This window comes from Zootoca vivipara, chromosome 9 (genome assembly GCF_963506605.1).
Source record: "Zootoca vivipara chromosome 9, rZooViv1.1, whole genome shotgun sequence".
Taxonomy (NCBI): domain Eukaryota; kingdom Metazoa; phylum Chordata; class Lepidosauria; order Squamata; family Lacertidae; genus Zootoca; species Zootoca vivipara.
In genome coordinates, this window is record NC_083284.1 from 26261694 (window position 1) to 26276309 (window position 14616).

At 43.6% G+C, this 14616-nt stretch overlaps 1 protein-coding gene across 1 annotated transcript in view; it reads right to left on the reverse strand.

Moving 5' to 3' along the window:
• The window catches only part of ARSJ (arylsulfatase family member J), a 44387-nt gene extending 30604 nt beyond the window's left edge, over positions 1-13783 (reverse strand). Inside the window, exon 1 of the mRNA XM_035112556.2 lies at positions 12931-13783. Coding sequence (XP_034968447.2) covers positions 12931-13253 — 323 coding nt within the window. The 5' untranslated portion in view covers positions 13254-13783. The remainder of the gene's footprint in view (positions 1-12930) is intronic.
• Between the last annotated feature and the right edge of the window lie 833 nt (positions 13784-14616).

Below are 14616 nucleotides of genomic sequence, written 5' to 3' on the forward strand. Positions count from 1 at the left end.
GAAGAAAGCTGCTAAGATGCTGACCACTAGACCTCACGGGATTCCACTCCTGCTTATGAGAAATGCATGCAAGTCAGAACACTAACGTAGAATTCTTCAGATTCCTAAATGTTTTGTGTATCACTGAGTCTACAAACTTTGCCAGAGACAAACTGAAGAAGAATTTGGGGAAAATTCTAACGGTGTTGAGTGTTATTATATAGGCGCCCTTGAAAAGCTGAATCAGACTATGATTTAGGACAGGATAAATGGGCTAGACGGACCTCTGATTTGATGCAGAAGGAGTACTGTCACAAACTGCCAAAAGCTCTGCTAATAAATGGGAAATATATTCATTTGCTGTTTTAGAACAGTGTCATATGGGTGCAGACTTGGAATAAATAAGCACCCCAGGCTCTTGATGCACTTTTATGGAGTCTTGGTGGGACCAAATGAGTTCTGCCAGATGACATAAAATGAAATTTCTTCCGGAAGAAGAAAGGCAACACTGCCAAGTAATATTATCTGGAATATTTATCATCTCCTTAAATTGTAATATTATGCAGCATAAAACTGACATATTTGTCTAACACCTACTTACTTACTTCATAATTGTTAAGGAGTTTGGGCTAATGTATTCCTACACAATATTCACAACTTTATTTTTAGCAGCAAATGCGATACAAAACAAAACAAAACAAGTTTAGGATACATTATTAAATTAATTATTCAAAACACTTACTTTTCTTGTTTTGCTTAATTCAAAATTGTCCTTTTAAACAGGATGTGAATTTTCCTTTCCTACCTTGAAATATTAAAATCTGCCTCCTTCCCTCTTTTACTGTTGCAAAACACTAGCAGAGCAATCCAAACCTTTGCATAGGGTATGGGGCCTAGATGGGGCAGTGGTGTTCCTCTGCCGGCCCTACTGACCTCAGTTGGCCAACTGCTGGTCACTGCCTGTAGCAGAGCTATGGCTGTAGCACTGGGCCTGCCATGCTGTAAAATCCCATCAGGCTGGGGCAGGAAAGAGAAGAGTGTGATTTGCTCCCTATTACCACCATCCTATGTTCTAGGATCCTATAGGATACCATCATCCTATGTTCTATGGACCCAGGTGGCGCTGTGGTTAAACCACTGAGCCTAGGGCTTGCTGATCAGAAGGTCGGCGGTTCGAATCCCTGTGACGGGGTGAGCTCCCGTTGCTTGATCCCAGCTCCTGCCAACCTAGCAGTTCGAAAGCACGTCAAAATGCAAGTAGATAAATAGGAACCGCTACAGCGGGAAGGTAAACGGTGTTTCCATGTGCTGCTCTGGTTTGCCAGAAGCGGCTTTGTCATGCTGGCCACATGACCTGGAAGCTATACGCCGGCTCCCTCGGCCAATAATGCGAGATGAGCGCGCAACCTCAGAGTCGGTCACAACTGGACCTAATGGTCAGGGGTCCCTTTACCTTTACCTTTATGTTCTAGTTACTGCCATAAATGTTTGTAGTAAGCCACCTATCACGATCCTAATATCCCTCATGGTCATCATTTGAATCCCATAAGCTTATAGGTGGTACTGTTTGTTGATTTTGTTCCAGTGTGTGTCATTTTGCATATTCTAACAATGGACTTCATCTGCCATTTTGCTGCACTCACCAAGAGTTTTGACTCACTGTACAGCAGCTTTTCACACTATGCTTTGGATTTCACCACCCTGAATACTTAGGTGGCACCTGCACATTTGTCTACGTCATTTCTGACCTTGACCTCAAAGTATTTATGAACACAGTAAATACTAGCACCAGTTCTAGAACAGATCTCCATTATGAGACCTGTTCGTTTATCCCTATCTTCTGCTTCCTTCAAAAAACAACATTCCCTATCAGAGAATGTGTCCTCTTACTCCATTTTTCTCTGGTATCTTTGCCATGGGACTTCATCAAAAGCTGTCCAACTGTATAATAACTACACAAGGTCTCCCCTATTTACATGTATGTTGCATTTGTCATTTGAAAGGAATGAAGAGAGTTCTGAGCAGCTTACTGTGAACAGATACAGTTCAAATTGTGTCAACATGGAAATATAGAAATACAGTGCAGCCAAATAAAGATATGTGGTTCATTTAAATCATCCCGAGTAAAGAAAATCATCCTCCAGATAAATCAACAGTCAGCTCCTTGGGAATGTCAAGGAAGTGTACAGCTATAATTTTTAACAATTACAACAAAATGCATTACTCAAGTGCAGCTAGAAGCAAGGTATGGAACTGGAATATATTCCACATACTACCGTAGGGCTGCAGGTGGAATTATGAGGAAGGCCCACATATCAGATTACAGTGTAGGCAACTCACAAGATGCATAACAAGAGGGATATTTAAGATACACCATTCATGGGTGGCTGGGTAAAATTTCAGCCCAATAATACCTTTCTATCCCCTGATGGAACATTGGCATTGTGAGGGGCTTTTGAACAAGGCACAGGTTTAGGACATCCTACTAAACCCGTGCTGTTCGGAATCTTCTTAAAACATCTGAATAGAGCTCACAAGGCAAGTGGAATAGATCACCAACAGTCATTATCCACTCTGAAATGAGTGTCTTGGGTCACGAGCAATAGGATTACAGTATGAAGTCCCACTGAAATTAATGGAACTTAAATGAATCAAGCACATCCTACCCATCCCAAACAAATACATTGTAAGATCTTGTTCCCTGCAACTTGCCACAAAAATAAGAATTTGGCATGTCTTTTTCCTAATTTGGAAAATTACCGTATACACCGTAGGTAGTATTCTGCACTAGTCCTACTTAGAACTGACCTACTCAAGTTAATGGCCTTAGGTTCATTCATTTAAATGGGTTGAAGCTGCATAGGACTTAGCTGAATAGAACCCCATACATTTAAAGCACATGGTTTCCCAGAAAGAATCCTGGGTTGTGTAGTTTGTTAGGAGTGCTGGATATTGTATCTCTGTGAGGGGTAAACTACATTTCCCAGGATTCTTTGGGGAAAACACATGTCCTAGAGAGGATGCCTTGCTGACTTCTGCATGTTCTGAAGCTTAGTTGAAACTCCAACCTAATTGAAAATCTCCTTGCGGAAATGATGCTTGATTCATGAGCATTATGAGATGAAGAAATCTATATTCCCAATCTTCAGTGACACTGTTGCCTGTTATCAGCAAAAATCCATTACATCATGCAAGAAATCTGGTGATATATCTGGGCTACTTTTATTAATGCTTTTCTTCTAAATATAATAATATTTTCAGTATTCTTATTTCTATACCCGCGACTGCAATTTGTTTTAACTGTCTTTAAATCTGAGTTTTAAATTCACCCCGGGACCTGCTGTTGAGGGAAAGGTAATAAATTTATCATCATCATTATTAATGATAATAATGTAATCCAGGAAGCATAGTTCTATGGTCTCTGAACGTTCCCATTTAACTCAGCTGAAAATACATCCAACCACTAATCAGGAGAACTCAGTTTTATGTTCTATATGAAACTTAGTATTATTAATAATAAATAAAAATATGAAATACGATCACTCTCCAAACATGTGCGTAGACATGTGGGACAGATCATATAAAACACTGAAGTTAGCTTTCTTATTAAATCTTTTATGGCTCTCATAAATGCTTGTTTTCCATGGCACACAATGCCTTCTGACAACTTTGCCACACATGACCATTTTGTTTTATTCCAGAAACATTTTTTTTTACATTGTTTTAATTTGCTTTAATTACATACATGCTATGGGAAAGAGTCTATAACATCATTTGAGAGAAGGCTAAAGAAGCTGGATCGGTTTGGTCTGGAGGCAGAGGGTGGAAAAGATAAAGGGGGACATGCTTGCAATTTTGGAATATTCAGAAAAATAAATGTTCCCAGTTGAGCTTTGGTGGCCCAGGACAGAAATCCCCCATGTGCAGGGGAGTAGCTATTTTATCTTCCCTTTTCATTAACCAGGTCTCAGAAAAGCATTCATTTATTCTGGTGTTGAACAAAAAATGGTTGTGTGAGAAAGTGAATTCAAGTTGAATCAGGATATCCCTGAAGTAATTGCAACTTGGGCAAGAGGAACCTTTATCCCCTGATGATGATGATGATGATGATTATTATTATTATTATCAGTTTCTTGCCACTGATGGTAATGTTCTGCAGTGACAAAGTTCTGCAACTTAATGGTGCTCCTGAGTCCAAATGCTGTTCCAGGAATTTCAAGCTGCAAATAGGCCTAGGAATGTTTTACACCAACACCATCTGATGAAAAGGCTGCAACTCAACCTTTTCAGAGTTTGCACTTTATCTCTGCCATACATGTAGCCTCAAGATGACTAATATGTTTGATGTATGATTCCATAGAATTGTAGATCTGGAACACACGGATCATCTAGTCCAACCCCCTGGAATCTCTCACCCAACATGGGGCTTGAACCCACGAGACCCACAGTCTCATGCTCTACTGACTGAACTATCCCTCAGGGCCTTAGCTACCTCACTGGGCCTTAGGGAACCTCACTGTTTGTGAGGTTCAGATGGATTTTAGGAGATTACAAAAATATTGGATCCCTTCAAAGTCTAAAGGTGCAAATTCTGATTTCTAAAATACTTACTGCCTTTAAGACCACATGCATAACCCTTGTTCCCCATCTTCCATAATAATATTGGTAACTGAGACAACCATCCTGGGTTTACTATGCATGAGCCATCTTTAAACAGCAAGTACATGTTGGCCAAAGCTCAAAAACTGCAACTGTTATTAAGGGCCTTTAAACTTGAGATCAATTGTATCACAAGTTTACCATGTTTTTGCTGAATATTTTATGTGTGAATTTAACTTACTGTAGACCAGATAGTCCCATAATGCAAAAACCACACTATTTTAATCTGAGTTTATTTCTATTACGGAAGTAGGAAATGGAGAATTCCAACAATCCATTTTTGGCATTCATACAAAGGAGAAATAACTATATTATGTACTCTTAATTCCACTCTGGTCAAACCCATCTGCAGTCACACCCTTACTCTATTTCTTATTTTTGTTACTTTTGTTGTAGACTATCCCTTGCTCTGAAAGTAAAATGGCAAAGAAAATAAGTTTGCATCATGCCAGTCTGGCAGACTATAAAGAAAATCAGAAGCAAGTCCATGAAAAATCTTAGTTTTCCTAAAACCACTTCAAAAAATACAGCAACTGGATTTTCAGAATAATTTTTCACAACATTCCACTTAAAAAAACTGCAGCCTCAGCCTCCTCCCAATCTATTTGTTTTAGTTCACTCCTTGCCTAATTTAAACAGCATGTGCTTTATAGTTAGCAATTCAGATTGGTAATCCAAGCTCCTTTGGATTTGGTTTGTTCTGTTCTGAGTCATGTTCCAGTTGCTCCATACTTAACAGGGACAGGTCATCACCTGGACAGAAACACTCCATAGCTAGATGAACCAATGACTGTTATGCAGCCTGAACAGACTGCCTAACAGACTGTGAACCATAGGTCTTTTCTGCAGAGCATTTACTGGTGGCTCCATAACTCTGGCTCTAACTTTGTGTTGGTATTAAAGGGTTAAGTTACACTAGTCGCTCTAAACACTGAGCAGCTGAACCTAATTAAGCATCCGGGAATGTAAGACAGCCTGTATAAATAGTCAGTTCCTTGATGTGTTCTTTCTCTTAGGAGCGTTTTTTCTCTCAGTAGTGTTATCTCTTAGTTTTGGTTGCTGTGTGTAGGAGTGATGCCTCAAGTTTGTGCACTGAGGCACAGTTTTGTTTAAGTTTTTACTTGGCCAGAGATGAAGAATGTCTGCCTTATCTCCTGGCTATGTTTTCTAAATAAAGCCTTTTGAGTTTGCAACCTGCTCCAGAGTTCCTGAATTAACTCTTGCTGACTCACCTTACTCTTTGCCGCTGTGCTAAAAAGCTCTGCTGAAAGGGACGATTTACGTCTGGAAGCGTGACTGGACCGGTAACTTTGTTTACTTAAACACAAGCTAATTAAAGCTTATGGACAGGTTATGGTCAGTGCGTGAAAAGAGATAAGGATTGAAGTCCAGAGTGATTTATGAAAGGACTGGAGCGAAGTCAAGAAGAGGCTGTCAGCAAAAGGGAAAGCAGCAGAAAGCAGCCAAAGAAAAAAAAAAGAAAAAGAAAGCAGCTTGAGTCCTGCAATGTGCTGAAAGTTTTAAAGAGGCACTGTGCAGTTTTGAACTCGCTGGAAGACGCCTGCCGGAGCCACCTCTTTAGCTGGGAAGCAAGCAAGTCTACAAGAGTGTAAGTACCTTGTCTAAGCCCCAGGGAGGATGGCACAGTCCCAGGAAAGTTTTATAGTCCCCTTTGCAAGGCTGAATGGGAAAAATTGGCAGGACTGGAAGGCCAGGGTGAGGGTCTGGCTGCAAGCTAAAGAGTTATGGGACTGTACACAGGCATCTCCTGTAGAGGCTGCAGAAGATGCTTCAGCAGCAGACAGGGCTATAGCTGCAGCTGCAAAGAGACGTGATCGTAAAGCTCAAGGTCTTTTAACGTTAGCGGTGGGCGAGGAACAAATGCCTTATGTAGCTGAGTTACAGTCCACGCATGAGGTCTGGACGACCCTGGAGCGGTTAAATTCCAGAAACACTGCTGGGGCCAGGATCCATGCCACGAGGACTCTGTTTGAGTTACGTCTGCAGCTGGGAGCATGTGTGAAAGAGCACATTGCCAAGATGGTCTCTGTCTTTAACCAATTAAGACAACTGAACATTCCTTTTACACAGGAGCAGCAGTCATATATTTTGTTGTCCTCTCTTGATAAAAGTTACCAGACTCTTGCTCTGACTCTGGAATGCATGAAAGCCAGTGACTTAACGCTGGAATATATTTCATCTAGACTTGCAGATGAACAGGATAAGAGACAAAGAGAAAAAGGCTTGTCTGAAAGGGGAGGCTGTGCTGTGCCCAGGAGTGGGGGTGCAGAGCCTGAGAACACAGTGAATGCCTTTGCAGTTAGACGCTGCTACCGCTGTGGTTCTCCCTCCCACTTAATTAGGAATTGTCCACGTGATGCAGGCCAGGACAACTTCAAAGCCATTGCCCCTAGTTACCAGATAAGGAGTTCCAGAGGACGGCGGAGACGAGGAGGAGGGCGTGGCCAAGCCCACAGCTCACAGCACATAGCTTCAGCTATGGCTTTAAGGGGAGCTCGTGACTGCAAGAGTGATCAATGGTGGATTATTGACAGTGGTGCATCCCATCACCTGGTGGCGCCATCTAGTGTTCATTTGAAAAATTGCAGGCAACTTCAAACTCCAAAAATTGTCAAGATGGCTGATTCATCCACACGTTCTCTAGGATCCGTAGGCACAGTGTTCCTGAGCTGTTTGAACACAGAAATTGATGCCTATGTGCTAGAGGGGATGAAAGGGTGCATTTTGTCTGTATCAACACTTGACAGAGATGGGTTTAAAACTGTGTTTGAAAGTGGGTTTTGCACTATTTCCAAGGATGGGGTGTCTCTTTTACAGGTGGAGTGCAAGAATGGACTATACAGCTTTGAGACTAATTCTGATGCAGTTGAACAGGTCCAAGCTGGCTGTATAAACTCTCCCACTCATGATTATTGCGTTCATTTTTGGCACAGGCGTCTCGGACACATTAACTTCCAATACGTTAAGAGACAGCCTGAATTATCTGAAGGGTGTAAGCTAAACAAATGTACAAAGTTTTTGGATTGCACTGCTTGTAAAAGTTCAAAAATTCACAGGTGCAGCTATCCCAGGTCAGATAGGAAATCTGACAAAGCGTTTCAGCTTGTGCATATGGACTTATGTGGTCCGATGCCTACCGCTAGCTTCGGAGGTTCGAGGTTTGCGCTTTGTCTCTCAGATGACAAGACAAAGGTCACATGGTGTTTTCCAATTAAGACAAAAGGGGATGCTGCTGAAACAGTTAAAAATTGGGTTCAAGCAGTAGAACTTGAATTTGGTACTAGAGTCCTTGCTTTTCAGTCGGACCGCGGTACGGAATTCACCGGGTCTGTGCTGCAAAATTTCTTTAAGAAAAAGGGAATTAAGCATCGTCTGTCCACCCCTTACTCACCCCAAGAAGGGGGCGTAGCCGAACGCAAAAATAGAGTTTTGCAAGAGTTGGCAAACTCTATGCTGTACGATGCGCAGCTACCTCAGAGTTATTGGGCGGAAGCTTGGACGACGGCCACTCATGTTTTGAACCGCGTTTATAATTCTGTTATAGACACCACGCCATATTTTGCTTTATATGGCAAGAAACCCAAAGTAAATTACTTTAGGGTGTTTGGATCTCCAGCCTATGTTCTCATTCCAAAAGCGTTAAGGAGAAAGGGAGGTCCAAGAGCAAAGAAACTCATTTTCTGTGGGTACGAACCGTGCACTAAAGCTTGGAGGTTCGTGAATCCAGATGGGGATACTACCAAAGTGGTCATCAGCAGGAGCGCTGAATTTTGTGAGCAGTCCGGTTGGACTCGCTTGCATGGTAACCCCGATATTTTGAGGGATGATTCAGGAATTCACACTGGAGAGAAGAATCCAGAGGGTGGTGAACCAGAACAGGATGATGGTGCACAGGGTTCAGATGTAGACTCTGACCATGCACAAGGAACATCTCCTAAGGCAGAGAAGCCTGAGTCTAGGAGTGCTCCGACATCACCCACAGGTAGACCTAGCAGGCAGAAAAAGCGCAGCAGGTCGCCAACAACGCCAAGCCCAAGGGAATTATCTAAACGAAGGTCTTTATCCCTAGAGGCGCATCCAGATTTAAAGTCTGAGAAAGGTTCTGACAGCCAACAGTCAGAGGGGGGACAAGAGGTGGAATTGCGTAGGTCCAAACGCACCACAAAGGGCAAACCACCAGAGAGGTTTGAAGTGACAAGTGTATATGTGAATTTAGCCCAATGTGAGCCAGAAAGCTACACAGAAGTACAACAGCTTTCAAGTTCAGAAGCTGCAAAGTGGCAGGAAGCGATGGAGAAAGAGATGGCTTCAATGAAGTCTCTCGGTGTGTTTACATCCACTGAACTTCCTAAAGGCCAACAAGCAGTGGGATGTCGATGGGTATATCGTATAAAGCCCACAACCACTGGTGAGCTGCAATACAAAGCCCGACTCGTTGCCAAAGGGTTTTCGCAGCGCAAAGGCATACACTATTCCCAAATCTATGCCCCTACTGCGAGGTCAGAGACATTAAGAATGCTTTTAACTTCTTCAGCTAAGAAGGGAAACAAGCTATTTCATTTTGATGTCAATGTGGCTTATTTGAATGCAGATTTACAGGAGGAAGTGTATATGATGCCACCGCCAGGTTTTGAGGGAGACAAGCCAAACCAGGTCTGGCGTCTACACAAATCCATCTATGGGCTGAAACAATCTGCCCGCAACTGGAATGTCTGTTTATCTGATGCTCTAGAGAGCATGGGGTTCAAGAAGAGCATAGCAGATGCATGTCTGTACTTAAAAGGTGCTGGTTGTAAGCAAGAAGCGGTTCTGATATTTGTTGATGATCTATTGTACTGTGGAAAGGATGATAAATGTGCACAAAAGTTTGCCACAACACTTGGGAAAAGGTTTAAGCTAAAATCTCTAGGCACTGTATCCGTGTATCTAGGAGTTAAAATACAGCAAGATGAAAAAGGAAGTTATTGGCTCAGCCAAGAGGCTAAAATCCAACAATTACTAGAAAGATTTAAAATGGATAAATGTGCTGGTGTAAAAACCCCAATGGAAATAAGTTATGTAAAAGATGCTCAAGCCGAGCAACAACAAGCAGAGTTCAGTAACCCTGAGGTTTACCAGTCAGCAATAGGCAGTCTACTCCACATTGCACAGTGGACTCGGCCTGACATTACGTATGCTGTGAATATGTTATGTAGACAAGCTGAAAAACCATCCACTCATGCTTGGCAAGGAGTAAAAAGAGTGTTGCGATATCTCCAAACTACCAAAAGTCTTTGCCTAAAACTGTCAGCAGAGGGCAGCACAGAACTTGAATGCTGGGCTGATAGCAGTTGGGCAGATGCTGGACAAGATAGAAAATCAGTTTCAGGAATGGCTATAAAATTTGGAGATGCATTAATTGGTTGGAGATCGCGAAAGCAATCACTCTTAGCTTTAAGTTCGACTGAATCGGAATTCAATGCAGTATCTGATGTTTGCAGAGAACTTGAGTTCTATAAACAACTGGTTCAGGAATTGTTTGGGGAATGTCCTCTACCCATCAGAATATGGGAAGATAATCAACCTTGCATTAGATCAGCTGAATCAGGACAATTCAAGGCACATACGAAACATCTTGACATCCGTTATCAAAACGTTTATCAAAGTGTAAAACAAGGTTTGGTTAAGCTACAGTACTGCCCGAGTAAAGATAATCTCGCAGATGGTTTTACAAAAGCGTTGAGTTTGCAATCACATCAAGATTTCTGTTCAGGTCTGAATTTGAATTAAGTTTGTTACAGCTCAGTGTCACGAGCGAGAGGGGGTGTTGGTATTAAAGGGTTAAGTTACACTAGTCGCTCTAAACACTGAGCAGCTGAACCTAATTAAGCATCCGGGAATGTAAGACAGCCTGTATAAATAGTCAGTTCCTTGATGTGTTCTTTCTCTTAGGAGCGTTTTTTCTCTCAGTAGTGTTATCTCTTAGTTTTGGTTGCTGTGTGTAGGAGTGATGCCTCAAGTTTGTGCACTGAGGCACAGTTTTGTTTAAGTTTTTACTTGGCCAGAGATGAAGAATGTCTGCCTTATCTCCTGGCTATGTTTTCTAAATAAAGCCTTTTGAGTTTGCAACCTGCTCCAGAGTTCCTGAATTAACTCTTGCTGACTCACCTTACTCTTTGCCGCTGTGCTAAAAAGCTCTGCTGAAAGGGACGATTTACGTCTGGAAGCGTGACTGGACCGGTAACTTTGTTTACTTAAACACAAGCTAATTAAAGCTTATGGACACTTTGTTTCCAGCTGTTCCAACAGAAGTAAAAACAGTTTCCATTTTATTAAAACAACCTTGCTCATATACTACGGTAACATGAGTGAAAGGAGGGTGCTTCCCCACTGCCCGCATTCATGCTCCATGCTAACTTTTGTGATTCTTCATATGCCACCACACATACAGGCACACAAAGATATCATTTCCATTTTCAATTGAATATTTTGGTACCCACCCTGCTCCAGACATGCCTGCACACCCAGTGCACAAATGTGTGGATTCAGCCCTGAATTATACGTAATTACCAAAGCAGCCACCAGGTGGGAGGTTTCATTTATGGATAAGAGAACAATTTACTTGGAAATGGTCCACAACAGGAAACGGTTCCTTCATACGTCATGTTTTATTAGACTGTATATCTGTGAGTACACTCGTGTCTTATAATTTTTGTAATATGCATAGAATGACGGTAGCCACAATAAAAGTAACAGACAAGGAAAAAAGAAACTTGCATCTTAGATGTGAATATGTGATACCGTCATAACTTCAGGTTCCTGACCTATGCGCTTAGGGGAAAAGTTTAGGGCCAAAAATGAACTCCATGCTCTTCTCAAGATCAAGTATGTTACATTATCTGTAGCCAGTTATCCCAACACTGCACATAATTATGACCAGCAGAAGCTGACAGCCAGCGTCGTTGTTCAGCAGACACTATATCAGGCATGATCTTAAAAGCCCTAAGCTTAAAACCAAGATGAGTTGGCAATGATAAAACTACAGTTACAGTGAAAATATTGTACAGTTATCAAAATGAATGATAAAGGTTGTGAAATGGACTGCACAGCTAAAGAGTTCTAAATAAAAAGTTTGTTTTCAGCTGCTTTGGTGATGCTGAAAACACATATCTAACTTTCTACAAGGAGGAATTATACTATGGGACTACAATATGCCAACAACATAGCTGCCAAGTTATCCCTTTTTTAAAGGGATTTTCCCTTATGCTGAATAGGCTTCCTCGCGAGAAAAGGGATAACTTGGCAGCTATGCAACAACTGATTCAATTAGCATATTTTTGATCCTAGGATATGGCCTTTTAAAATACAAGCTTGTGAATTGAATTAATATGGTTTGAAACTGGAGAAACAGCCTTTTTAAATTTGCTCTCGGACACATCATGCTATGACAACATTAACAGCTGAAGATGCAGACAATATTGAGCAGTGTAACAATGCAGTGGTTAAGTTCTTTAAGAAGTTCTTGCCAAAGTGCTTACTATGGCTTTAAACTCTAATTGGCTTTCTCATTGGACTGAGGTTTCAATGGACATCATTTGCATTGGCCAATGACAGTCTGATTGTCTCTTGCAATAAAAATGGGGACTTGCCATATGACAACAAACTGGGTCAACCTGAGTTTTCATTCATTCCCTTGGAACTTTTGTTTGACTCTCCAGATGAGGCTCTCCTGCTGTCCCAAAGCTCCTGATTCTACCCCCCCCCCAAGCTATGTTAATAAAAACAGAACTCAAATGATGCTCACTAGTTGCTGGTAGCATGAATGGAGTGACAAGAGACTTTTATATACTGTATATCCATGCAAATCAGCTGTTATCATAATATTATGAAGTGGGTAGCTCTCAGTTGCCAAATGCTGTTAACAAAGCACAAGTTCTGATTTTAGTTCACTCATTAACCCACTTTCCTAAACCTCAGCTAAGGACAAAACTTCCAAATGAAGTTAAATGTCAGATGTTCCAGGAGGAGGGTGATTTGTGCTAAGTCTGCAACAGCACATGCAGACAGACAGGCACTTTTAAAGGCAAACAGACCTATTTCATCAGACACCCTGGTGCACAAAAGTTTGTGCCACAATAACTCCGTTTATATTTACCATATTTGTGCAAGAGAGATTTTAGAAGAGGCATCTTGCGAGGTAAGAAAGGCGCAGACACTCACCAATTTCAGTTTTCAAGGGTTATTGAAGTTGACAGCCACCCTCTAAAAAAACCCCTAGCGCCAACGTCTTACCTTCCCGTTATGAATTGACTCCTGGACGGGGTGCACATGGGCTGGACGTAGTAGTTCTCCAGCTTCACGCCTTCCGCCGCCAACTTATCCAAGGTGGGCGTCCTGATCTCCGAGCCATGGTAGCCCACGTCTCTGAACCCCTGGTCGTCCGCCAGGATGAAGATGAGGTGTGGCGGGGAAGGGGCGGGCTCCGCTTCGGGTCCTTCTTCCAACTTGGCCGTCGCGCTCGCGCTCTCGGGGTCGCCAGCCGCGTCCCAAGCCAAATAGCCGTAGGTGAGCAGGCTGAGCACGGAGAAACCGGCCAGCAAACCCCCGGCTAGCATTTTCCCTCGGCAGAGCCGGGCCAAGAGCTGCACGCCCCCTCCCAGCCTCTCCCGGGGGGGGGGGAAGGCAAAGGTCCACGAAGAGGCAAGCCGTCAAGGGGTCCCCCCGCTGCAGCGGCGGCGGCAGGGCGAGCCCATGCTGACAGACGAGGTCGAGCGCAGCGCCCTCTGAGGGGAGAGCGGCCGTCGGGGCAGCCTTAGGCGTCTCCAAGCATCCCCAGGTGGCCGGGCAGCCTCTAGCCAGCGACGCCGACCGCTGCCCGCTACTCCATCCTCCTAACCCTAGAAGAGGCACGGCCCCCGTCTAGGCGAGCGGGCAGAGACGGCGCCAACGCTGCTGCCGGGAGGGGGGGGGCGTGGGGCGCTCCATCTGCTGCGTCTCCCGCAGCAGGACCCGTCTCCCCGAAAAGGGCGCCCGCTTTCCCGGTGAGCGCGAAGGGGCGAGCCCACAGGACGCCGTCCTTCCCTAGCTGCAGGAGCGCCGGCGAGCAACTCTCGCTCCGCTCCCTTTTCCTTCTGCCGCCTCCCTCGCCCCCACCCATCCCGGGCGAGCAAAGCCAAACAAAACGCCGGCCCGCCTCAGCCCAGGCGCACGCGCGCGCGCCTCCCGCTGGAATTGACCGGCGAGGAAGGCACTGGGCCAGCCCCGAGGGGAGGGCGAGCTGAAAGGGCTCTCCCGGGTTCCTTTTTTTGCCGTTCCCACAGCTGTCCTGCTTAGGAGAAGGGCGAGTTTAGTCCCAGCAGGCTTCAGCCTTGGAGCGTACCAAGTAATAAAGGGTGCCTCTGAGGAAGTACAGAATGCACCCCGCCCTCTTGTCTCTACCTTTCCTTCCAAGACGGATCTGAGGACTTTCAGATCACAGGAGGACACTTCTGAGCAGGCCTGAAATAAATTCAGTACCGGAACCAGAAATAAAGTTCTGGAATCTGTCGTGCTCCGGTAATAAAGGGTGTGGCTTCCACAGAGTCCTTCCAGGAGTCGGAAAAATCCTTATTTTATTCAGTCCTGGAAGTTTAATGAATCCTTTTTTGTTTTGTTTTTTGCATACGGCCACCCTGAAGGGAAAAATAGATATATGTTGGAATACCATAGGCATGCTGGAAGAATAGCTGCGAAACAATCATTTAAACCAGTGGGGAATCGAACCACAAGACAGCAGGAGACTGTGTGTAGGAGCATATAAAACTGCAAAATAAAAGGAAGTCATATTTATTATGGGGTGTGCTAGTGGTGCAAGGGAGATAGGAAAAGATACAGGAAACTGAATGCAGATTTCCAAAAAACAGCAAGGAGAGACAAGAGGGTCTTATTAAATGAGCAATGCAAAGAAATAGAGGAAAACAATAGAATGGGGAAAACCAG